General features: G+C 41.5%; 1 protein-coding gene across 1 annotated transcript; it reads left to right on the top strand.

Moving 5' to 3' along the window:
- Window positions 1-24,489, top strand: LOC116649163 (myosin-2). Its single transcript, XM_032431691.1, has 40 exons — window positions 1-46; window positions 213-255; window positions 1,819-2,042; window positions 2,135-2,278; window positions 2,364-2,520; window positions 3,606-3,633; window positions 3,714-3,828; window positions 3,913-4,005; window positions 4,405-4,468; window positions 4,589-4,687; window positions 5,521-5,624; window positions 6,117-6,255; window positions 6,615-6,733; window positions 6,822-6,971; window positions 8,136-8,306; window positions 8,406-8,715; window positions 9,356-9,429; window positions 10,268-10,355; window positions 10,454-10,571; window positions 11,639-11,762; window positions 11,851-11,987; window positions 13,364-13,619; window positions 15,150-15,392; window positions 15,486-15,662; window positions 15,743-15,888; window positions 15,974-16,064; window positions 16,150-16,539; window positions 17,390-17,516; window positions 18,176-18,294; window positions 18,435-18,631; window positions 19,341-19,524; window positions 19,602-19,767; window positions 19,868-19,992; window positions 20,165-20,473; window positions 20,561-20,764; window positions 21,324-21,449; window positions 21,540-21,710; window positions 21,793-21,897; window positions 22,016-22,111; window positions 24,337-24,489. Exons 3-40 carry the CDS (start codon window positions 1,839-1,841, stop codon window positions 24,487-24,489), a joined length of 5,823 nt encoding a protein of 1,940 aa, XP_032287582.1. The 5' UTR covers window positions 1-46; window positions 213-255; window positions 1,819-1,838.
- The last annotated feature ends 1,779 nt before the right edge of the window (window positions 24,490-26,268 follow it).

Below are 26,268 nucleotides of genomic sequence, written 5' to 3'. Positions count from 1 at the left end.
GGACACTGGCCACGCCGTCCTGCGTAGGCTGCAGCTGCTAGCTCGGGTACTGCTCCTTTGGATACTGCACGTTTTTACATCCATGACTTTTGTAGCCTTCTGTTTACAATAGCCAGTAATGCCGCAAATTGGATTTTGTGTGTGTGTTGGGGGGGGGGGGGGGCGGTGTGCTTTTGGTTAACTAATGAAATGCTTTTCCCCCTCTTTTATAGAACTGCCTTGTTTCCAGACTACATCTTCTCACTTGCTAACAAGGTAAGGGTTGGACTAACCAGTCCCTGGAGGAGAAGGTGAGAGCCTCTGGGATGGAGCTGTGTCACTTAGCAACCTTTAAGAAAGTGCTGGTCTCAGTAAATACCTTAATAACTGTACTTCAGGAAAGGTATTAGAGAGAGGGGGAAGGAAGCCTTGCTTTTCAGAACAATGCACACACATTCATTCAGGATGCAAGCATTGGCTGGGAGTGGGGGGCATCTTAACAAGAAAACTGCTAATGGAATTGCTAGTTTGTTAACAGAATATCATTCTATAGGGAAAAGAGATCTGCAATAGGATTCGCTTGCTAAAAACCTCAAATTTGATAAAAATGTATCCTGCTATTAGAATTCATTAAGTAAACATGATATCTAACAAGTAAGAAAGAAGGTACCTAGGAAAAAGCTTCCTTAAGCTCCTTTAAAACTTGTAAAAAGTTACCTTGCCCAATGCTGAGCTTTGCATGAAATTAAGATGCTGTGAACCTTTTGTTACACACATATAGGTATTAATCTGCCCAACTACTACACACCGCGTTTCTGGAGGGAGACACTGGTGGGTAGCTGATCAAAATGACTTTCAAGTAACTGAATCCCATAATGACTGAGTAGCATTCTTTGCCAAACCTTTCATTCTACCGATGCCGCTGGCAACCTGCACATAACAGAGAATGGGGCAGTCCAAACCTGCATTCTCCAGCAGGAAATTTGGAAGGGCAAAGGGAGCCCTTCAATACAGAAGAATGAGGATAATATAACACTGCATGTCGACTGAACATCGATGCAATAAATTTAAAATAAATTTAAAATAATAAAATGAGGATAACATTTGCTATGGCTTTTATCCTCAATTAGGTTAACCGATTAACTGGATGATAATATGCCAACCATAAGATATAATAATATGCAAAGATATTATGTTAGGCAAACACTAGTAAGCACACAACTTGAGAAAAAGAGGTAAACAAAATTATCATCCTCAAAACGCCTGACCTTGAGCACTTCTGGCTGAATATCTACAGGAGGAAATGAAGTTCTTTTGCAGTATATGACAAGAAATGGAATTTTCTTCCATTACAATAAATAGCATTTTCCATCGAGACAGGAGCCTGTACTATTTCAAACTGCTTTCTCAGTCTTCATGTAACTTTGTTCCCAAAGTATCTGTCCAGTATCTCACAGGCTGTAAATTAAGAAAGGCAGATATTGTAATCCCTCTTCTATGAGGGAGGCACTGTAGCTTGAAAAGATCAAGGGTCACCAGCTCCTCGGCAGCACGCGGAGACCACACCCAGCTCCCTGATTAGAATGCTAGTCTCGGAGGTTGAAAGAAAACAGTGCATGTCAAGCCCTGAGTACAGTGTTTGTTACACACTGACCCTTGATGCATCTGAGACCTTGGGATTATGTTTGTTTCAGTAATTACAGCATGGTGCACAGGGGGCCTGCCTGGTGAAATTTCCAAATAGTGGAGTTTCCATGAACTATCACCACCAATATATAGAGATATACTGATACACATGACAGTCCACATCTCTAATGTGAAATGCCTCATCTCCTTTAGGACCTCTGAGTTCAGCAGCCATGAGTTCAGACCAGGAAATGGCCGTTTTTGGGGAGGCAGCTCCGTACCTCCGAAAGTCTGAAAAGGAGCGCATTGAGGCCCAGAATAGGCCCTTTGATGCCAAGACATCTGTCTTTGTGGCGGAGCCCAAAGAATCCTTTGTGAAAGGGACCATCCAGAGCAGAGAAGGAGGGAAAGTGACGGTGAAGACGGAAGCTGGAGCGGTGAGTAGAGTCCCTGGAGCCGGCCACATTTTATCAATTCTTGTGTTCCCATCTCTCAGTTGACATGAGCCGTTATCTTCCCTGTTGACCAGACTCTGACAGTGAAAGATGATCAAGTCTTCCCCATGAACCCTCCCAAATTTGACAAGATCGAAGACATGGCCATGATGACCCATCTGCACGAGCCTGGAGTGCTGTACAACCTCAAAGAGCGTTACGCAGCCTGGATGATCTACGTGAGCGCCCTTCAGCATCTCCCTATTCCGTCCATCTCTCTGAGTAAAGACAAGATCCACATGTCACATTTTCTGGTTTTCTCAGACCTACTCGGGCCTCTTCTGCGTCACCGTGAACCCCTACAAGTGGCTGCCGGTGTACAACCCCGAGGTGGTGGGTGCCTACCGAGGCAAGAAGCGCCAGGAGGCCCCGCCCCACATCTTCTCCATCTCCGACAACGCCTATCAGTTCATGCTGACAGGTGAGTTAAATGTTTTGTGTGTGCGTAATCTTTTTGGAACCATAGGAGAAAGAGACCCTAATTGTCTCAACACGCTCTTTGAGCCCTTCTGTTAGGCTGGTGTATTGGCGAGGGAGGTGGTCCAGGAAGGAGGGGGTGTAAAAGATGACTTGCAATCCTTACCATCACACAATTGCTCATGGTCTCTTCAACTTTTAAATGTCAATAGGGGTTGGCCATAGTTAGAGAATTTACTTTTGAATGACTCAGAAACTAAAAAAGCTTGAGCAAAAATTATAAACACTGTTTATGTGTATGCACACACACAATCACACATACAAACTGTGCTTCCACTGCCAAGAGCCAAAAACCAGAAGAGTAAAATCTGCCCCTGTGGTCTTATCCTCAACATCAGAAACTATGACCAACGAACGCCCTCTCTATATTAGGGAGGGCATAAATGCTATTGCCCTTTGCCCTGAACCAACCTCCACACGCTCCAGATTTTAAGGTGTATTTGGTATTAAAACAGCCATACCATGAATCTTCTTCCTAGAATACTGCCTCAGCCAGCCCAGTCTAAGCTAGTTGGGGAAAGGACTTAGAGAATTCGTCTTCAGAGAAAGTAAAACAGTAAAACCAACCTTTTCCCCAAACTATGACTAAAGCCGTGATTACTTAAAAAGCTACCACCTGTACTATATTTACCCCATCCCACATGCTAAAATACCTATTTTTCATGACTTCTTATACCTACAATAAATATTCACTATTCACTACTGGAATTGTCATCTAAACCCGATCGAAGGCTCAAGTCCACTTTTGATATGTCCTTAGTGACAGAATATTACAAAGAAAAGGTCTGCTGCTTTGTTCCAGTGTTCTGTTTAAATGGATGCAAGTGTGCTGAAGTCAGGGGTGTGGTGTGGGGAGGTAGTGGGGGACATGGAAGGAGCACTGGAAAAGACTGGTGGTCGAGGGCCCATGAAGCCCTAGGGTTTGCAAAGTCCAGTCTGAAAAATACTAAATTTATCCCATTTTACTTTACTATTTACAAATATACCAAAAAAAACCAGTATTAAATGTTTATGATTTCTCTTTTGTAGACCGAGAGAATCAGTCAATCCTGATCACGTAAGTAAATTTTATGCTTTCTTATGGCTGCGATAGTTGCCACGTCTGGAACCTCATCTCACTTAGTTTTTATTTGACAGCGGAGAATCTGGTGCAGGGAAGACTGTGAACACCAAGCGTGTCATCCAGTACTTTGCAACAATTGCAGTCACTGGGGAGAAGAAGAAGGAGGATGCTACCTCTGGCAAAATGCAGGTGGGTCTGGGGCCAGACTCAAGACTCTTGGGGCTCTGAGGAATTCTGGAGCCCCAGAGGTGAGGACCGCTCTTGCCTTTGCAGGGGACCCTTGAAGATCAAATCATCAGCGCCAACCCCCTACTGGAGGCCTTTGGCAACGCCAAGACCGTGAGGAATGACAACTCCTCTCGCTTTGTAAGTTGCAGACACTGGTATGGACACTGTTCACTGATCAAGGTGTATGGGTTGTTTGTGAATATACTCTCTGAATCTTTTCGTTCACATTATACCGCATCGGGCTCTCTCCTTTCCCTCTGAGCATGTAATAATATGGATCCGAGTCCCATCTAAAAAGATATGTGACCCTATATCTGAGTTATTTCTCATTTGTCATTACCTACGATTATTTATAATATGAAAATCAAAGATAAAATTCTTTTACCTAAAAAAATAGGAGATACACCTTTTCTGCCTCATACAAATAGCCTCTGGATTTATTTAATATCAACCCATTAGGCAGTCCAAGTATTTTGAGTTTCTCAAAGATTTGATATGATTTGAAAACCAAGTAGTAATATTAGTTCTCCTTTCAAGGGTAAATTCATCAGAATCCACTTTGGCACCACAGGGAAGCTGGCTTCTGCTGATATTGAAACATGTGAGTGCTTGGATCTCATTTATAGTCATTTCTGTTTCCTATAACTTATAAAGTCAACCCAAAGTAAAATCTGCAACCCACGTGAATTTTTACATTGTTCTGTTCATTGTTTCCTTCCAGATCTGCTAGAGAAGTCTAGAGTTACTTTCCAGCTTAAGGCGGAAAGGAGCTATCATATTTTTTACCAGATCACATCGAACAAGAAACCAGAACTAATTGGTAAGAAATGTCATAATCCCTTTCCAGAATGATTACACCAGCACCTCTCCGTGCATGGTCCAGCCTAGTATTCCATGACTGAATTTTGTCAGGTTTACCACCTTGATTTCAAAAGTAGCTTCGTAAGTTTATATGTGCTTATTATAGTAATCAAAAATGAAAACTGAAGATAACAGCTTCAAATCCTATCACTATGAAATAACCACTGTGAACACTTGGGTGAATATCATTCTACTCATTTTCTGTACTTATACTCATACTTATGATAACTGGAATCATACTTCAATGTTCCTCTGTGATGTACTTTTTTCATTGAGGATTAATGTATCGTGGTTTTTTCCATGTCACCAACCATAGCTCCACATTATTATTTCTAACGGTTGCATCATGTTATATTCTAGAGATAAGCTTAATTTATTTAACCATACTTTTTTTTTTTTAAGATTTTATTTATTTATTTGAAGAGAGAGACACAGCGAGAGAGGGCACACAAGCAGGGGGAGTGGCAGAGGGAGAAGCAGGCTTCCCGCGGAGCAGGGAGCCCGATGCGGGGCTCGATCCCAGGACCCTGGGATCATGACCTGAGCCGAAGGCAGACGCTTAACGACTGAGCCACTCAGGCGCCCCTTAACCATACTTTTTTAAGAATATTTAGGTTGTTTCCAATCCTGGATTTTAAATAGCACTGTACTGATCATTCTTGTAAATATAACTTTTCCCAGTATGTGATAATCTTCTTCGGCTTCATAAAGTGCCTTAGAATTTGTCTAGCCATCTCTTGTTTTAATGAAGGGGATAATTCTGCTTACCTTTTCTCTGTTTCATGTACTTAGAAATGCTTCTGATCACCACCAACCCATATGACTACCCATTTGTCAGTCAAGGGGAGATCAGTGTGGCTAGCATTGATGATCAAGAAGAGCTGATGGCAACAGATGTAAGTGCAACACAAGAATGATGATGTTGGGTTAGAACAATGGTCCCTCCAGATAAATATTCAGTTTCTAGTAGAAATAGCAAGAGAGGATTCAAAGATGAGCACAGATATGCCACCTAGAGTCAGGCAAAAAAGAAGAAGATGTGTCCTACAACACTTGACTTTCCCTTACAATCTTTCAAAGGTCTATCATTTCTGAATTTATCTAAACTTTTTTGTAATCTACGTGAATGAGATCCATACTACTTCTCAAAATAACAAGTTCCTTAAGTTTACTATCTTGTTCTCTATCTTAAGTTTACTTTTTCAATCTTAGGGGGTCTGTACCTATAGTTCTAATGCTCAGTGCTGGCCTCTAAAGAGTTCCTTGCATGCCCATCAGCAAAGATAGTTTCCTCAGTTTGACCAACATATCAGGAATCAGAATGTGAATGATGAATAGTAAATGTATGGATCATAACGTAACAGTTATCCTCTTGGTTATATTGGCAGAGTGCTATTGATATTTTGGGCTTCACTAATGAAGAGAAAGTCTCCATCTACAAGCTCACAGGGGCTGTGATGCATTACGGGAACTTGAAGTTCAAGCAGAAGCAGCGGGAGGAGCAGGCCGAGCCAGATGGCACCGAAGGTACCAACTAAGTCATCCCTGACTTTTTGTTTGTTTGAAAATCACATTCTTAACTTGTTACTTGAGTTTTTCTAGGAAGACAAAGTCATTTTTAAGAATTGAGTTTTAAAGTATACCCAGATAATATACTATGTGAAGCATCATATTAGTTAGATGTTTCCTATCATCTATGAAGTTCTTTAGGGCACACTACCCATAATGAAAATCGTGAACTTAGTGGGAAAAAAAAGGGGGAAAGAATGCTCAAAGAGATATTCTGAAAACACTGCACAAAATGTCTGTAGCTTAAAAAAAATTTTTTTGAGAAAATGGGTTGCTCTGGGCCATAATAACATTGCTTTATCCTTTCTTCCTTTCAGTTGCTGACAAGGCAGCCTATCTCCAGAGCCTGAACTCTGCTGACCTGCTCAAAGCCCTCTGCTACCCCAGGGTCAAGGTCGGCAATGAGTATGTCACCAAAGGCCAGACTGTAGAGCAGGTAGGTGCATAATTCAAATTCACTGGCAGGAATCAAGCATTTTTACAGTCCTCTGATAACCTCAAGAGATATATTTTTGTTTTTCAAGGTGACCAACGCTGTGGGCGCTCTGGCCAAAGCCATCTACGAGAAGATGTTCCTGTGGATGGTCACCCGCATCAACCAGCAGCTGGACACCAAGCAGCCCAGACAGTACTTCATCGGGGTCTTGGACATCGCCGGCTTTGAGATCTTTGATGTGAGTTGGTAGCTGGTTGGTAAGGGGATTTTACAGTAAGGTAATAGAAACATCAATAAGAAGAAATCTGTGAATATTATAACCTTCTCTCACTACTCCCAAAAAGTTATGCTGAAACTTAAAAGAGAATGATGGAGTAACTACTAAGCATTTATCGCAGTGGCAGTCCCCACTCTATGAGAAATCATGTACTTGATGAGCACTCTGACTTGCTACATATGGGACCCAAAGGGAGTTAAGAGCTAGCTTAGTGTCCGGCGGGTGGGGGGGCCCTCTAAAAATCCCACAGCACCAAATGAAGTTAACATAAAAATATCAAAGTAATCCTGTGAAACATACAGCATATTCTGAATATATGGTGGGGCAGTCATTCAAAAACACTTAGACAAGAAGAGCAAAGATTAGTAATTTATAAAGTCAGCATTTATTCTCATTAATGAGATGAGATAAAAATCCCATTTGATGAAATACAGTTTTCCTGCTTATAGCTTTAAGTTTATCTTTTTCTTTCTAATTATAAAAGCAAAACTTGGACATTGCAGGAAATACGCAAAATCAAGGGAAAGAGTTCCCTGTTAATTCCACTATTTATATCAAGCTAATGTTAACATTTTGGAGTTTGGCTTTTGTTTTTGTTTTTGTTTTTTTTTTAATTTTTTTATTGTTATGTTAATCCCCATACTGGCTTTTGTTTTTAACACAAGTGTGTTATCACACTGTATATGATATTTGGTATCTTGATTTTGTTTTCATTTCACGCTGAAGAACAACAGTGTCAATTATTGTCCACTTATAAAGCTGACACTGGTGATTTCCATACTACAGAGACCCCTCCCAGCCAGCTCCTAATGGGTTGCCCATTAGCTCTTAATTGAGTCCATGGAAAATGGAAAAGATAATGGAATAAACATGAAATGATGAAGTAGGAACTCAGAAAAATCCCTGAGTAAGCTTAAGCCAGTGCAGGGAAAGAGCATTAATACGATCTAGGATTCTGTAATAAAATGGCAACAGAGAAAACAGTAGATTTCATAGTGCTCCCCCCTCATGATTTTGATATCTGTAATCTAAAGGCTATTCAACATATATTTTTAAATTAAGAAGTCCTACATTTACAAATGCTCAATTTGCTCAAGAGAAAAGTGAACACATGTATTTATTTAGTTCAACAGCCTGGAGCAGCTGTGCATCAACTTCACCAACGAGAAGCTGCAACAGTTCTTCAACCACCACATGTTCGTGCTGGAGCAGGAGGAGTACAAGAAGGAGGGCATCGAGTGGGAGTTCATCGACTTCGGGATGGACCTAGCTGCCTGCATCGAGCTCATCGAGAAGGTATCCTGATCTGTCCACTCAGTAACATCTTCTCATAAACTCTGGCTCATCCTACAGCTCATATTTACCCTATACGCATTTTGTTTTGCTTTAATCCAGCCCATGGGCATCTTCTCTATCCTGGAAGAGGAGTGCATGTTCCCCAAGGCCACAGACACCTCCTTCAAGAACAAGCTATATGAACAGCATCTTGGGAAGTCGGCCAACTTCCAGAAGCCCAAGGCTGTCAAAGGCAAGCCTGAGGCGCACTTCTCTCTGATCCACTATGCCGGCATCGTGGACTACAACATTGGTGGCTGGCTGGACAAGAACAAGGACCCCCTGAACGAGACCGTGGTCGGGCTGTACCAGAAGTCTGCAATGAAAACTCTAGCTAACCTCTTCTCTGGGGCTCAAACTGCCGAAGCAGGTAACACTCAAAAAATCTAACACTTTCTCTAGGTATTCCAAAAAGTGCTGTTAGATCGAGGCTGATCTCATAACCCTGCCAGAAGGATTGCAGGGCCAGATCCATTGTTTTTCCAAGTTTTGACTAAGTAGGCTGCATTGCAATTATACATTTGTGTCTCACTCTGGCACTGACAGAGGCCTGCCTTACTGCAAAGGGTCAGAGAGGAACTGTTACGACCTCAACGAATGAAAGGCCTCAGCCTCTATGATTCTCTCCTACTCTTTCCTCCACATCTGCTGGATATTGAGTATCTGGGGATATTTAAGGCAATGGAGTGACAAACTTCTGCCTATCTAGACTAGTTTCTATTGATGATTTTTGAAGTTATTTTGTCCCCACATGTCCTAACATTAAGGATCCATTTTTATACAGTGAAGTGAATGCCCTTCACTTCATCTTCTAATGGAGAAAAAAATCACAGAAAAGTGGATACAAGCTTAGTTGACAGCTAAGAGTCATTTGGCTCCAACAGAGAGGCCAGTAGTGTCCAAAAACTGCTCCATCAGATGCGTGCAGAAACTGGCAATAAATAAGCAAGAAATAGCTTTGTCAGTTCAAAACTATACTTGAATGACACCTTTTCTTATTTGCTCTCCAGAGGCGAGTGGTGGTGCCAAGAAAGGTGGCAAGAAGAAGGGCTCTTCTTTCCAGACAGTGTCTGCCCTTTTCAGAGTAAGGAAGAAACTGTTTTGACACTCCCCACTTACTTTAGGAATTTGTTTTTAAAAGCACAGAGTTCTTTCCACAAGTCATTGAGGAAAAAGACTGACATTGATTAATGATATCTGTTAATCTAGTTTTAGAGAGAAAACATTTAAGTTACTCAGAAATTGTTAGCTCATCTTTCATGTTGAGCCACATAATGTCAAATATTTTACAGGAAATTTTATAAAACTGAATATTCTACCATTCATAGTCTAGTCTTGTCATAAAACTAAGCAATGAGTGACACAGTACTCAGAGAAATTAAATTAACAGTAAAGCTAATGAAAATCTAGCAGCTAGCCTATAAGGAACTTAATACGGTATCCTTGTCCTTAATCCAGTCAGTCCCCAATTATAGCTGGTAAGATTGTTCCCCTTTAGATAACATTTATGCCCTGAGAGTTAATTGGGTTGGAAAGGGGAGCTATGTTTATGAGAAAAAGCTCCAGTGTGGTGCAGGCTTGCATGTCCTCATTGGAGAACCATGGAGTTGGGTAGAAGAAAGTGTGGCCATCCTGTATAAGAAGGCAATAGCCTTGTGAGTGTATGTGGGAGGCCATGCACCAGGGAGGAAGTAGGACCTGTGTCAGGCTGCTTCTCATGTGTAACTCCTGCCAACTCAAGTGGAGAAAGAGGTAATGAGGAGAAATCTGCCTCTCTGGAGAAGGATAGCAAGGTATTACCTTACATGGAAATGGGCCATACTGGTCATTCAACTCAGCCATAAACTGAGTTTATAGACATCACCAAATGCCCACAACCATGGCTAAAGTCAGAGATAACGGGCTTTTTCCTGACTTCACAGGAGAATTTGAACAAACTGATGACCAACCTCAGGAGTACCCATCCTCATTTTGTGCGCTGTATCATCCCCAATGAAACAAAAACTCCCGGTAAGAAGCTCTAGAGTGAAGGCACAAAGCACGACTGCCATACCTCTTTTAAAAAAACAGCAACAATTCTGCAGTGTAATCCAAATGTATACTTTTAGGGGCCATGGAGCATGAACTTGTCCTGCACCAGCTGCGGTGTAACGGTGTGCTGGAAGGGATCCGCATCTGCAGGAAGGGGTTCCCAAGCAGGATCCTTTATGCAGATTTCAAACAGAGGTCAGACTCTCTGAATTATGGTACATCTTGAAATTTAGTATAAATATATTTACTGCAAGCAAAACAATTTACTGAAAAAAATATGCCTCTATTCATGTTTAATTTGCCACAAAGAGTGAAAAATCATAAGCCTCAAAAACACCTTTAAAATATAGATATACCACCTATTTTGTACTCCAGACTTTTCGTGGGCTTTACTGAGCTCCCGGCTTAGCCCATAGATATACACATTAACTTCAGTGATTAGGAGAACTACCATTTTTTCATGTGTAATATGTAAGTACTAGCAATACCTCCTCTTATAGATGAATAAACTGAGGCTCAAGAGATTAAGCTACCTGCCCAAAGTCACATGGGTGTTGGTGGCTAGGTTAGGAACTCTCCCAGGCAGGTACGGAGCTCCCAGTGAGTCATTTTCTATCACTTCCTTTGTCTCCCTCCCTCACTCACTGGTTTCCCAGGGTTTCCAGAACCCCGTCACATACCAGCTCCTGAGCAACTCTTTCTCCTCCCTAGATAAGTCCATCTTGGGAATCAAATAGGAGGCAAAGGGACAAAGGGCTGGCGGCAGCTCCAGGGAGCTGGCCTCTCCTAAGGCTGGGTCTGGTGGAGTGGGCAGAGACCTTCAGTGTGCAAAACCCAAAGTACCATTACGCATGAATTTGGGTGATCAGAACAGTTCCTCCTACCTGAACTGAACCTTCCTACCAGATTCCTCACTAAAAATTTGCTTTCTGGGACTCAGGATCATAAAAAGCAAATGAATCTAGCCAGGAAAACATGTCACATTTTATTGGTCATCTACATCTTAACATGAACAAGATCATGGGATGCTTTCCTGAGAATAAGGTCTGATGAGGCAGAAAGGAAATTCTGCACCTGTGCAGGAGGGTGGAATGGAATGAAAACTGTTGATGACCTGACCATCTATGTATACAAAGTCCTTCCTGCAAACAAAGAAAGATACTTTTCTTTAAAGCTCTGATTCTCTAAATAGGTCATTTAATGTTTATCTACTATTAGTGTCATCATAAACCAATTAAAAAAAACTATATTTACTTAAACAGATACAAGGTATTAAATGCAAGTGCTATCCCCGAAGGACAGTTCATTGACAGCAAGAAGGCTTCTGAGAAGCTCCTTGGGTCCATCGACATTGACCACACCCAGTATAAATTTGGTCACACCAAGGTAATGGTCTCTAAAGCCTACCTGATGCTATCTGTGTCCCTTTGAAGTTTATGTATAGTGTCTGATCCGCAACTCCTCCCATGCACAGGTCTTTTTCAAAGCTGGTCTTCTGGGGCTCCTAGAGGAGATGCGAGATGACAAGTTGGCCCAGCTGATTACTAGAACCCAGGCCAGGTGCAGAGGGTTCTTGGCAAGAGTGGAGTACCAGAAGATGGTGGAGAGAAGGTATAAACATAAATTTTTTATTTATTCCCATCTTTCTGCTTCAGAAACACATTTGAGTTGGCTTAAGATCCAGATGTGATAAGGCCACAAACATAAGCAAGAATAAATAAAGAGTCCTATACTGAAGTGGGGATATACATATACCAGAAAACTGAAGGTACGGATCATCACCATGAAACATATTCTGAGTGTTCAGGTTAAAGAGAGAGAGAGTGAGTATAAAGCATGGGCAGTTCTTATCTCACAAGAGAAAATACAGGAGTATAAAAATATACCAGTGTGAATTTAGTGGGTAGATCATTAAATTAGATACACTGAACTGAACAGCAGACAGTATTTTCAACAGTGATTTTATACAAGATGCAGAAACAACTTCTTCCATCTGATCATTTCTATTATCAAGCTATTATGATGTAAAATATTAAGGGCATTTATCTGTGAAAGATTTTTTCAGTAAGTTAATACAGTGTCACCAAGGTACGTAGCTTTCTGGTGATCTGATTTGATGCAGGGACAGAGTTCTAGTCTAAAGATCCAGGTGTCTCAAACTGCAGAATGCATGTGAATGGGACCCATGGTGAGAAATGCATTTTATATAGGCATATACACATTCGTGTGTGTGTGTGTATAAGTATATATGTAATTTACATCAAACAAATTTTATTTCTATCACCTATAGTTATGTTAATATTTTCTATTGTATTCTATTTTATTAAAAATAGTAAGTTTGGTCATAACCCACTATATAGGTACTTGGGCAGTTAATTGCCTATATAGGAGGGTAATTAATTTTTTAAATAAATTAGATTTTTTAAATGTGATAATATTACAGATTAGAATGCGAAATTCACACAACACATAAAATGTAAAACGAGAGCTTTTTACAGAAATTCTGTCTTTAATGAGTCCCTTTGTTTGGTGTCCTCATCCCTCAGGGGTCTTGAAAGTGATTTTCACCACTGCTCTTAGTGGTGTTCCAGAAGGAAAGCTTGAGAAGCACTGATGTACAGCAGTAGTTCTCAAAGGGTGGTCCTTAGACCTACATCATCAGCATCTCTTGCAAACTTGTTACAAATGCACATTTTAGACCACATCTCAGATCTTCTGATGGAATCTCTGGGGATAAGGTTCAGGAACTAGCATTTTAACAAGTCCTTCATGATTCTTACACACACCAAAAGTTTGAGAGGCACTTATGTAGAGAAATGAGTGATTAACGAGTCCTTGACCATCATCCCAAAATAGAATTTCTTCCATCTGTGCTTTTGAAGGTAGGAGAGGTACACGGTGGGGGCAGAACCTCCAACTCTCATTGCCAAGACTTCACCTCATTTCTTCACCCACACAATATCAAATTTGCATCAATTAAATTTCAGGGAGTCCATCTTCTGCATCCAGTACAACATCCGTGCCTTCATGAACGTCAAGCACTGGCCCTGGATGAAACTCTTCTTCAAGATCAAGCCTCTCCTCAAGAGCGCAGAGACCGAGAAGGAGATGGCCACCATGAAGGAAGAGTTTCAGAAAACCAAAGATGAGCTCGCCAAGTCAGAGGCAAAAAGGAAGGAACTGGAGGAAAAAATGGTCACTCTCTTGAAAGAGAAAAATGACCTGCAGCTCCAAGTTCAGGCTGTAAGTAGGGAGTCATGGTGGGTGCTGCTCATCAGGATGCAAGTGCTAGAACTCTGGCCACTAGCAGCAGTGAGCTGGGTAGTCAGTGTGGGGACACTCACTGGAAGGAGAAGGTCAAAGCATTCTGATGGTTCTAGTATAGTCCATATATCCCTTCATCGCCCAAACCAGGACTGGGGCAATAAGGTAGAACCGACCACTGTCATCCGTTCTCCACTATTTCATCAAACTACAGGACTTATGACTTCCCTTTGAAGTCAGTCTTTGAAAGTGATTTTCACATAAAACTATCCCAAATGAAATATTAAGGGGAGGATAGCATGAAGAGATTTATTTTTTTTTTTAATCTCCAAAACTTCCTTAAACTTCTCGATGTCCAGGAGTTTTAAATCATGATATGTATAGCTGACAGATGTCAGTGCTCTCCATCACATTTTACAGAATTATTGTTACTGACCTCCAAAATTCAGATTCACTCTTTCCAATCCATGTGCACAGTCAGTGCCTCATGGCACCCGGACCGCTGCCTTGGCACCCCGGATGCTCTGCCTGCCCCCAGCTCTCCCCTCCAGCCAGCCTGCTCGTTGCTCACTCCTGCACCAGTCATTTGAGAACTGCCTCCATCAACTCTGAAATGTAATTTATAAGACTGTCTTTCATTTGGAGTGAACTGCATTGGTCCCGTATCATCTACTCATCGCAAAATCATATATTTCTCCTGTTGATTAAAATTAGTTTCTTCTGTCAAGTTTGGGCAATGTAATAACTCTTTCTTCTAGATTACAGAAGGAAAAAGAGCTGTTTTTCTGACCCAGCCCCTTCAAATCTATCCAGTATGTTCTTCTGCTGTCCCTGGAGAATTACTTAGAATCTGTCCTACACCACTATATTCACTACATGAGCACACATAGCACATTTTACACTTTTAGGTATTCAAAGGCTGGTATGGAGGCTCACTGATGAATGTATTTATCAGTTTCTTGCTCATATCTTGTCCACTCCCAACCCTCTTAATTGGAAACATAGCAGGTTGCCAGGAATTTCTTGATTACTTTATGCCTCAACTTGAATGTCGAAAAACATCATGATCACAATCATCCTCCAGTACTACAAAGAGAAGCAGTTCATTAGCAGCTGCTGAATTCCCCACTGGAATGCCTTCTCTCCTCCTGCTCCATTCCCCCCAATGACTTGATTTTTACAAAATGATATCCTGCCCACCTCTCAAGGTATAGCTCAAATATCACTTTATTCAGGAAACCACCTCTAATAGAACTTCTCTGATCTCTTCTGTCACAAACTGCTTTCTGCATTCATGATAGCTTTTGGGGGGTAGGCTTTCTAATCTACTAGAAATATACTATTCTGAAGGAACAGGACATTTGGTTTTCCCACAATGTATCCTGGATTGCACACAGGAGGTGGTTCATAAAATCTAAATCCAAAGGACCAACAGCAGAGATTGACATTGTTATCATTTTTAAATATTTCATTCTTTCTTTCCAATTTTGATTTTTTTTCCAACTCAAGGAAGCTGAAGGCTTGGCTGATGCAGAGGAAAGATGTGACCAGCTGATCAAAACCAAAATCCAACTGGAGGCCAAGATCAAGGAGGTGACTGAGAGGGCAGAGGATGAGGAGGAGATCAACGCCGAGCTGACGGCCAAGAAGAGGAAACTGGAGGACGAGTGTTCAGAGCTCAAGAAAGACATTGACGACCTTGAGCTGACCCTGGCCAAGGTTGAAAAGGAGAAGCATGCCACGGAGAACAAGGTAGGAATCATATTCTGTTCCACCATATAGAGGTTCTGCCACCCTATTAAGCTGCTTTAGAGCAGATATCATTTCTCTTTTTAATTTTTCAAGGTGAAAAACCTCACGGAAGAGATGGCAGGCCTGGACGAAACCATTGCAAAGCTGACCAAGGAGAAGAAGGCCCTCCAAGAGGCCCACCAGCAGACCCTGGATGATCTGCAGGCAGAAGAGGACAAAGTCAACACCCTGACCAAGGCTAAAATCAAGCTAGAGCAACAAGTGGATGATGTAAGTCCAGGATTATCGAAGAAATTCTTTTCTTCAAAAGGAAGCTAAGCATTCCTTTAGACTAAACTATTTATATTTAGCTTGAAGGGTCCTTGGAGCAAGAAAAGAAGCTTCGCATGGACCTAGAAAGGGCTAAGAGGAAACTTGAAGGTGACCTCAAGTTGGCCCAAGAATCCATAATGGACATTGAAAATGAAAAACAACAACTTGATGAAAAGCTCAAAAAGTAAGTGTGAAAGAATTGCTTATGACCTTGCTTTCTAATGGGTGGATATACACTCAATTGTTATTTTTTGCTACTTCCCAAAAAGGAAAGAGTTTGAAATGAGTAATCTGCAAAGCAAGATTGAAGACGAGCAAGCACTTGGCATTCAGCTGCAGAAGAAGATCAAAGAGCTGCAAGTACGTTCAGATTTCTATCAGTCTGGCTCAGAGAGGCATAGTTATGACACAGAGAAGCTAAGTGTGTGCTTTCCACCACCCCCAGGCCCGCATTGAGGAGCTGGAGGAGGAAATCGAGGCAGAGCGGGCCTCCCGGGCCAAAGCAGAGAAGCAGCGCTCTGACCTCTCCCGGGAACTGGAAGAGATCAGCGAGCGCCTGGAGGAAGCCGGCGGGGCCACTTCCGCCCAGATCGAGATGAACAAGAAGCGCGAGGCTGAGTTCCAGAAAATGCGCAGGGACCTGGAGGAGGCCACCCTGCAGCACGAAGCCACGGCGGCCACCCTGAGGAAGAAGCACGCGGACAGCGTGGCCGAGCTCGGGGAGCAGATAGACAACCTGCAGAGGGTCAAGCAGAAGCTGGAGAAGGAGAAGAGCGAGATGAAGATGGAGATCGATGACCTCACCAGTAATGTAGAAACAGTCTCTAAAGCCAAGGTACCAGAGCCTGGAAAATTGTTATTAGTGACAATGATCCTTTACGTACACATCATAGTTTGCACAGGGTACTTTACACACATTATGTCATTTGTTTTTTTTACAATAATCTAGGAGATAAGAAAGATACTAGCATTTGTATTATTTCCACTTAACATATGAAGAAACTGAAATACAAAGAAGTTAAGTGCACTGGCCCCATCACACCATGAACAAATGACAAGACCAGCTTCTTTTTTTTTTTTTAAGATTTTATTTATTTGAGAGAGAGAGAGAGGGAGAGCTCAGAGGGAAGAGTGAGAGGGAGAAGCAGGCTTCCCGCTGAGCAGGGAACCCAATGTGGGACTCAATCCCAGGACCCTGAGATCATGACCTGAGCTGAAGGCAGATGCTTAATGGACTGAGCCACCCAGGCGCCCCAGGACCAGCTTTTGAACAAAGGCCACCTGCATTCTCTCAGGCTCCAGTTGGAGAACTAGGTCTCCAATATTCTCAATTATCCAATAAGCCAAGTTTCATCGTACAGAAAGGCAATCAAGTATTTATAAACATGCTTTTAGAAAAATATAACATACAATTCTTACAACATCTTAAATTTTAGAACATCGTCTTTAATTTTTTTTTTTTTTTGTATTAATAGGGCACGGAACTGCACAGTTAGCTCTTTAAAAATCCCAACATGTATTTTCAGCTGAGGACAGCAATCAAAATATAAAGAAAAAAATTTTTATGTATCGCAATTACATATAAGAGAATTTGACTTTATGCCAAAAGTATTTATTAATATTTATTTATTTTTAAAATTATATTAAAATATCTTTGTTTCCTTCTTTTATTTTTTCTCACACAGGGAAATCTAGAGAAAATGTGCCGCACTCTGGAGGACCAAGTGAGTGAGCTGAAATCAAAGGAGGAGGAACAACAGCGGCTGATCAATGACCTGACGACCCAGAAAGGACGCTTGCAGACCGAATCTGGTAACTGTCCTCTTCTGGGCATTAAGAATGGAGATGATGTGGTTGAAAACAACGGATTTGGTAATGTGAGAGCCTAATAAACACAGCTAAGAACACGTGTGATTTACTGAACAGCTCAGACTTTCAACTTACTTGCAAGGTCACTTGGGGACAAAGTTGGAGATAAAGACTTCGACAGGACTGGATCAAGCTCTGCTCCAGAAAAGCCTAGAGTAGTTGGCCACGCTGAAAGGATGCTTGGGATTAGGAGTCACTCTGGCTGGGTCCAGGACTCCTGTTGCAGACCGAGCTTCTGTCTCTATACATCAAATGAACCAAATACCTGAAAGGGGAATGGATAACCCTGTCTCTCAAAAGATCGATGAACCTCAAAAGACCAATGTAGAGTTCAGTAACCAGGCTCCCATAACCAGGTTTTGCACACTATCATACACCCAGAAAGAATTAGTTATGGAGAGAACAAAAAGAATTTCAGCTGTATTTATTCATTCAGATTCATATGTAAGTTTTACCATAAAAATCAGAAATTTGACATTTAGAGAATTCAATCTTTTGAGTACTCAGTGGAGGAGAGTTAAGAGTTAACACTTCTTTCTACTTTGGGCTTGCAAAATTGTTTCTTCACTTTAAAAAACGGTGCCATTTCTTTCATCTATCAGGTGAATTTTCACGACAGCTAGATGAGAAAGAAGCTCTGGTGTCTCAGCTATCAAGGGGCAAACAAGCATTTACACAACAAACCGAGGAATTAAAGAGGCAGCTGGAAGAAGAGATAAAGGTAAATAATAATATTGTCAGACTCACTGTTTTTTGTATGACCTAACCCTAACTGGAGTCCATTTACACCAACTTTCAAAGGGTTTTGAAACTCAGTTATTAAACATATGCAGTAAAATGAAGGTGTAACTATCTCCACAGGCCAAGAACGCCCTGGCCCACGCCCTGCAGTCCTCCCGCCACGACTGTGACCTGCTGCGGGAACAGTATGAGGAGGAGCAGGAATCCAAGGCCGAGCTGCAGAGGGCGCTGTCCAAGGCCAACAGCGAGGTGGCCCAGTGGAGGACCAAATACGAGACAGACGCCATCCAGCGCACAGAGGAGCTGGAGGAGGCCAAGTACGTGTGCAGATATGAGAGAATGTGCAGAAAACTTTGCATGTTGAATCAGAAAGGTAACGCCCTTCAGTGAATTAGCCTATAGACGTTCATTAATTAGCTCCTCTTGGCCAGGCACTATCAAGCCCTGGGAATAAGACATGAGTAAAACAAACATGATACCTGCCTTCCTATGCTGAAATCTACTTAAGGAAATGAGTAACAAATAATTATCCAGATAGCTAAGCCTTACTGCTGTTTGTCAGGCACAACAAGCTCACTGCTGCTTCAAGACTCTGCACTTGCTGGTCCCTCCGTCTGAAATACTCTCCCTGAGATCTCCCTCTGGCTCACTCTGACTCTTTGATTTGACGCAAATGCTACCTCCTCGGAGGGGGCTTTCCTGAATATCTAGAATAGCTGCGCACCCCTTACTCTATTTCACTTTTCTTCATTGCATTTATATCTGCAATATGTTATTATGCATTTTCTCACCAGCCTATTATTTCTCTCTTGTCCTCATTTGGAAGCTTCATGAGTCAGGGCCCTTTTTTCTGCCTTGCTCACTGCTGTGTATCCAGTGTCTGGTTCATAAAAGGAGCTCATCAGTGTCTGTTGAATAGATGAATGGATATTTTTCATATGAAGTTTCCAATACTTCTCAGCGTGGCAATAGCTCCTAATTCTTGTTCTGGTTCACTCCTCTCTACAAACATATATAATCTTCAAGGAAGAAGCTGGCCCAGAGGCTGCAGGCGGCCGAGGAGCACGTAGAAGCCGTGAACGCCAAATGTGCTTCCCTCGAGAAGACAAAGCAGCGGCTCCAGAATGAGGTGGAGGACCTCATGCTGGACGTGGAGAGAACCAACGCGGCCTGCGCCGCCCTGGACAAGAAGCAGAGGAACTTCGACAAGGTAACTCGTGCAGCAGCCTCTGCTTTCCACCGTCTTCCTCTGTCCTTCACAACAGGTAACCCCTCTCGGTTTTTCAGATCCTGGCAGAGTGGAAACAGAAGTATGAGGAAACCCAGGCTGAGCTTGAGGCCTCTCAGAAGGAGGCCCGCTCTCTCGGCACTGAGCTGTTCAAGATGAAGAATGCCTACGAGGAATCCTTGGATCAGCTGGAAACTTTGAAACGAGAGAACAAAAACTTGCAGCGTGAGGCCCTTTCACTTGCAGTAATATTCATGCCTTGGGAATGGTTCCCTTAGGTCCTCTGTCTGATCAAATCTCTACTTGTCTTTTACCCAAACAACAGAGGAGATTTCTGACCTCACAGAGCAGATTGCAGAAGGAGGGAAACATATCCATGAACTGGAGAAGATAAAGAAACAAGTGGAACAAGAGAAGTGTGAACTTCAGGCTGCTTTAGAGGAAGCAGAGGTATAGGTCCAACTGTGCATTATAAACAAATCAGGTCAGAAAAGACTTTGGCCCATCCACATAGATCGAATAAAAAAAATAAACAGCACAAAATTAATGGAAGGAAAGGTATGCAGAAAAACTTCAGAATGCTTCTGTTCCCCGCTAATGTCACCCCTTGCTGTCATTAAAGGCATCTCTTGAACATGAAGAGGGAAAGATCCTGCGCATCCAGCTGGAGTTGAACCAGGTCAAGTCTGAGGTCGACAGGAAAATTGCTGAGAAGGATGAGGAAATTGACCAGCTGAAGAGAAACCACATCAGAGTGGTGGAGTCGATGCAGACCATGCTGGATGCTGAGATCAGGAGCAGGAATGATGCCATCAGGCTCAAGAAGAAGATGGAAGGAGACCTCAATGAGATGGAAATCCAGCTGAACCATGCCAACCGCATGGCCGCAGAGGCCCTGAGGAACTACAGGAACACCCAAGGCATCCTCAAAGTAAGTGGGTTCAAAAGACGGCCCCAAAGTGGCTGGGGTGATTGCAGCCCTGAGAACGAGGTGTCTCAATGATCGTTCATTCCACAGGACACCCAGCTACATCTGGATGATGCTCTCCGGGGCCAGGAGGACCTGAAGGAACAGCTGGCCATGGTGGAGCGCAGAGCCAACCTGCTGCAGGCCGAGATCGAGGAGCTGCGGGCCACTCTGGAGCAGACGGAGAGGAGCAGGAAAATCGCAGAACAGGAGCTCCTGGATGCCAGTGAGAGGGTCCAGCTCCTGCACACCCAGGTGGGGTTTGGCACAAAGAACTTACCTTCAATAAATGCTTATGTGTCCCAAACAATGTAAGCTTAAGTGTTTTATATAACAGCCGGGTTTTATACTTCTACCAAGTTTTCACTGTATATTGAGAGATCTTTTATTGTTTTATTTTACATAAATTATTGATTCACTTCCTAAAATATTCTAAAGCTGCCCATATTCTCTTGTGTTTGTATCTTTATTGACCCTTGTTATCAATATTGGCATCTTTATTTTGGAGAAATGGAATATTTGAACATCTGTTATAATTTTGTCCCTATGAATGGTCTCATTGGTAAATGGCAGTTACAAAATTTACAGCTATTTGGTCTAATTATGGACTACATACTTGGAAGATGCTGAATATTCTACAACATTTTTATTTTATTTACTATATACTATATAGTACTATATATGTACTATATAACACACTAATATTGAAGGGCATCTGACTTGTAAATTTTTATCTGAAATTATTTTTAAAAATAGCTAGCAATAAGTACTTTGGTAACATGATAAAAAAAAACTGTAACTTATTTTTAAACAGAATACCAGCCTGATCAACACCAAGAAGAAGTTGGAAACAGACATTTCCCAAATGCAAGGAGAAATGGAGGACATTATCCAGGAAGCCCGCAACGCAGAGGAGAAGGCCAAGAAGGCCATCACTGATGTGAGCAGAGGGCAAAATGGTCCTGGTCAAACTTGAATCCTGATGTGCTAGCTCAGCTCTCTCAACTGGTTTTGTTTTACTGCTCATCAGGCAGCCATGATGGCCGAGGAGCTGAAGAAGGAGCAGGACACCAGCGCCCACCTGGAGCGGATGAAAAAGAACATGGAGCAGACCGTGAAGGACCTGCAGCACCGTCTGGACGAGGCTGAGCAGCTGGCCCTGAAGGGCGGGAAGAAGCAGATCCAGAAATTGGAGGCCAGGGTGGGTCTCTCAATCTCTGTCTACTTCCATTTCCTCCCAGTGCCTTATTAGTTCAAAGTTCTTAAAACCTACTTATTTGCAGGTACGTGAGCTGGAAGGAGAGGTTGAGAGTGAGCAAAAGCGTAATGTGGAAGCTGTGAAAGGTCTGCGCAAACACGAGAGAAGAGTGAAGGAACTCACTTACCAGGTACAACAATGATTTTTATCAGCCAAGTGCTCCCCATACATACGTGAAACACTCATATAAATGAAACAACAGTCAAGTGCTTTTGAAGTAAGGCCCTGTGGTTTTCATTACCTTTCAGACAGAAGAAGATCGGAAAAATATTCTCAGACTTCAGGATTTGGTAGATAAACTTCAGGCCAAAGTGAAATCTTACAAGAGACAAGCTGAGGAGGCTGTAAGTATCCTTAAGATGAAAGGGAAGACAGAAGTCCCTTGTTAAGAAAAGCTAATGAACAAATAATTAGACTTACCCCTCCTTGTAGTAAATAAGCCATTTGCTTCTTAGAAGACTGTACTTCTTAAAAACATTTGCACATTTTTGTACTTATTGCTTATTATTTGTAATATTAATAGCTTGATTTTAAAAGTAAATTTTCAATCCTCAAAGAAACCTCAAAAAATTTCAAAGCAGAAATAATGAAGGCCACATTCTCTAGCCATAGTGTGATAAAATTATAAAGTGGTTAGAAATATAAACACAAATTCCCAAATGCTTAAATGTTAAAAAACTAACTTTCCTAAATAATTCTTGGGTTAAATTGGAAAGAAAAAAACTACTGAATAATTATTAATTATAAGTAAAATTTCAAGGAAGATGCTACTTTTACAAACCTAAAGAGTGTAGTCAAAGCTGTCCTTGGAGGACAATTCATTACTTTATGAATCAAAATTTTTTAAAAATTGACAGTCCAATAAAGAAATTAAAAATAATAATGAAAAAAGTACTATTAAAGATAAAGGTAGAAATTGATAAATTAAAGTATAATATTTTCTACTATGATAATTTTAAGTAATATCTGATAACTTCTGGGGAGTTAATAAAATAAATACACTTATAACTAGTTTAATCAAGGAAAAAGAGAAAGAAAATACAAACTCACATTAGAAATGAGAAAGGGGGGTTGCCAGGAGGGCTCAGTCAGAAGAGCATGCGACTTTTTTTTAAGATTTTATTTATTTGTAAAAGAGAGAGAGTGAGAGCATGAGCAGGGGGAGGAGCAGAGGGGGAGGGAGAGGGAGAGGGAAAGACTCTCCAGCAGACTCCGTGCTGAGTGTGGGAGCCCAATCCCATGACCCTGAGATCATGATCTGAGCCAAAACCAAGAGTCAGACACTTAACCGACTACGGCACCCAGGGGCCCCAAGGATGCGACTCTTGAGCTCAGGGTCATGAGTTCAAGCCCCACATTGGGCACAGAGATCAGGAAAGGAAGGAAGGAAAGGAAAGAAAAGAAAGGAAGGGAACGGAAGGGAAGGGAAGGAAGAGAGAAAGGGGACAAACCATACAAGTAGGAAATTATTTTTTAATGTAAAATATAAATCTGTCAATGAAGTTAAAATCTTTGAGATTGATGATTTTTTTATAGAAGGTCATAAATTACTAAGTTGGCTAAATAACTTATTTGAGAATTACTTCTGAAAAAGGACTCGGGTCCAGACAGGTCTTTCAAAATTTCAAGTAACAGATAATCCCTGAGCTATGTAAGCCATTCCAGAGCATGGGAAAAGATGGAAAGCTTTCCAAATCATTTTAAGAAGCTCATGTAACCCTCATACCAAAACGTGTCCAAGAGAGAAGGCGGGGGGGGGAGGATGGAACTAAAGGCAGTTTTACTCATGAGTGTAATTCCAGCAAAGATAAATAACTAAGTCGCTGAAACCCTTTATTAAGGGGATTGTCTATCAGTGATTAAGCAGGTTAATTCCTTCAATGTAAGGATTACTTAATATTAGGGAATTTGTCAGTAGAATCATTACATCCAAAACAGGAGAAAAATGATTGTTTTGAAATGTTCCAAAATGATATATAAAATTCAACATTTATTTCGATTTAAAGAGACCTTTAAGAAATTCATCCTTAATATGATATAGAATATCTATTTAAGCCCACTGTCATCTTCTAGCAAACATTAACAAGAAGGAAGATTTCAAGAGTACTCTTGCCTTTTTTTAAAAAAAAATTTTTATTTATTTGAGAGAGTGAGAGCGATCACAAGCAGAGGGGAAGGGTAGAGGGAGAAGCAGACTCCCCACTGAGCAGGGAGCCCAATGTGGGACTTGCCTGGGATCATGACCTGAGCGGAAGGCAGACGCTTAACCAACTGAGTCATCCAGGTGCCCTGTACTCTTGCCATCTCTGCTCTTATATTTTTTTCTTGCTTTACTTAATAGGTTTTCGTTGAAAAAATAGGTATGCAATTATTTATGGGACACCAAGCCCCAAATAAATCATAATGTTCACTTCAATGATAACCAAAATCCAGGAGGTGGTAAGACAACAGTGTTCCCTGCTGGGTATTTTAAGTTCTCCACAGATACCAAGTCCTTTCTTCCCTTAAGCCAACAGAACCTAGAAAGATGCACAGTATAGGTTCCTTACAATTCCATTTTTATTCTCAGGAGGAACAATCCAACACAAATCTATCCAAATTCCGCAAGCTCCAGCACGAGCTGGAGGAGGCCGAGGAACGGGCTGACATTGCTGAGTCCCAGGTCAACAAGCTGCGGGTGAAGAGCCGAGAGGTTCACACAAAAGTCATAAGTGAAGAGTGAGCATGTCCGGATGCTATGGAATGACTGAAGAGAAGCACAAAATGTGAAGCCTTTGGTCATTTCCCTCTGTAATTATTGTCCATTCTACCCTATTGCAAAGGAAATAAAGAGCATAGGGTATTTTGCAAACAACATCCTTAGACTGGTCCTTCTTAAAGCGGTGACAAAGCTAGAATAAGCATAAGGCTATCAAACAATTACACTCAACCTGCCACTAAGAAGTAGTACTCACTTTTATTTTAAGTCTACAGGAATACTTTAAGACTATAAAACTGTTGCCTATCAGGGAAGTCTGTTCTGGAAGAAATCTGGAAGTCACCTTTTATTTCTTTCTAACCTCTCCTTAATACCAGGATATAATGGGATCCTAGAAAGCTCCTGATCCCCCCGACATGAACCTAATTTTCCAGGTCTATGCAAAGAATGGCACTGGCTATATTCTCAAATAGGGGATTCAGATTACACTATATCATTACTTCTCCTTGATGTTATCAAGAATACAAATCCTAAGTATTATTAATAGCCCATAAAGACTTTCATCATGAATATCCATATACTGTATATTCAGAGAACGCACACCAGGTAATGGGTACGACATGAGTGAGATGTGACCCTTCTCCCTATGAAAGCTATAAGGTGGTTCTCAAGTCTGGGGCCAAGGGAATATTATTTTATATATTATAATGTAATATCAGTAAGTTATTTATTAGCCTATGTTTCCAGACTTGATGGCTCCCTTTATAATCATGTGAAGGGCCAAAATAAATTATCAGAAGTGTCCATAAAATATGAGTCCTAAAATAGACAATTTGGGTGTAAATTCAACACACATAACCATCGGTATAACTTTGGTGCAAAACGCAGAAATAGTAGCAATCTGAATTACTCAGAGAAGTTTTCCTAGATGATCAAGATTTTTTAAACTGGATTCCGTTGAGACACATAGCCCAAAGTATAACCTTCCTGGACAGCATAAAGGAAAAGCTAAGTGGTAACTACCCATATGAATGGAAAGCAAGAGTATATGGGTTTAAATTGCACCGTGGGAGAATCAGACATGTGGGAACAGCTTAGCAGGTAATTAGGATTCCCATTGTCCCACTGACCCAAGGAAGGGTGTGGGATCGCCCTTCTTCCTTCTTTGGCCCATCTTTCACTTTGTTCCACATCACCTATAAATGCTGAAGTGCCTTATAATTTGGCAGTAATAAGCAAAACACAATGTCTTATAACAAGCTTACTGCAAAACCTATCCAGCACGGGTCAAAAGGAGGTCTTAAAATTCCTATCAAATCCTACTGAGAACATTATGAAAATGTTCTCTCTTCCTGAGAAGCATTGCCCACATTTTTCAGATGCCTGCTAAAAAAAAAAATGGATGTGGGGGGAAAAAAACAACAATAACAACACGGATATGTAAAGAAGTAAAAATGCTATACCTGTGGCCACAAATCGGGTTGAGGGTTGGCTAGGAAGGCTCCCATCAGATGCATGTCTCCTGGAAGACCCTTCCTGATGGCTTTAATCTACTCCAGGTAGAAGATTGGTAGCAGCAAGCACACTGGGCTGCCATGCCAATCAAGTGCCCAGGGTCTAGGCTGCTGTGTGATTTGTGGTCACTCTCTTCTATTCTTTGGATCTCAGCTGTTTTCTTAGTCAAATGAGGAATATGGGTTAGATGGTCCCTTCCAATCAGTAATATATCACATGACCATTACAACCAGTATCTCCAGATATCTGCTTTCCTAAGGCGATCTGTTTCATTAAATCGATTGAAAT

The sequence above is a fragment of the Phoca vitulina genome, unplaced genomic scaffold (genome assembly GCF_004348235.1).
Source record: "Phoca vitulina isolate PV1807 unplaced genomic scaffold, GSC_HSeal_1.0 scaffold47, whole genome shotgun sequence".
Taxonomy (NCBI): Eukaryota; Metazoa; Chordata; class Mammalia; order Carnivora; family Phocidae; genus Phoca; species Phoca vitulina.
Note: the sequence above shows the minus strand (reverse complement) of the source record. Positions and strands in the feature narration are given on the sequence as shown.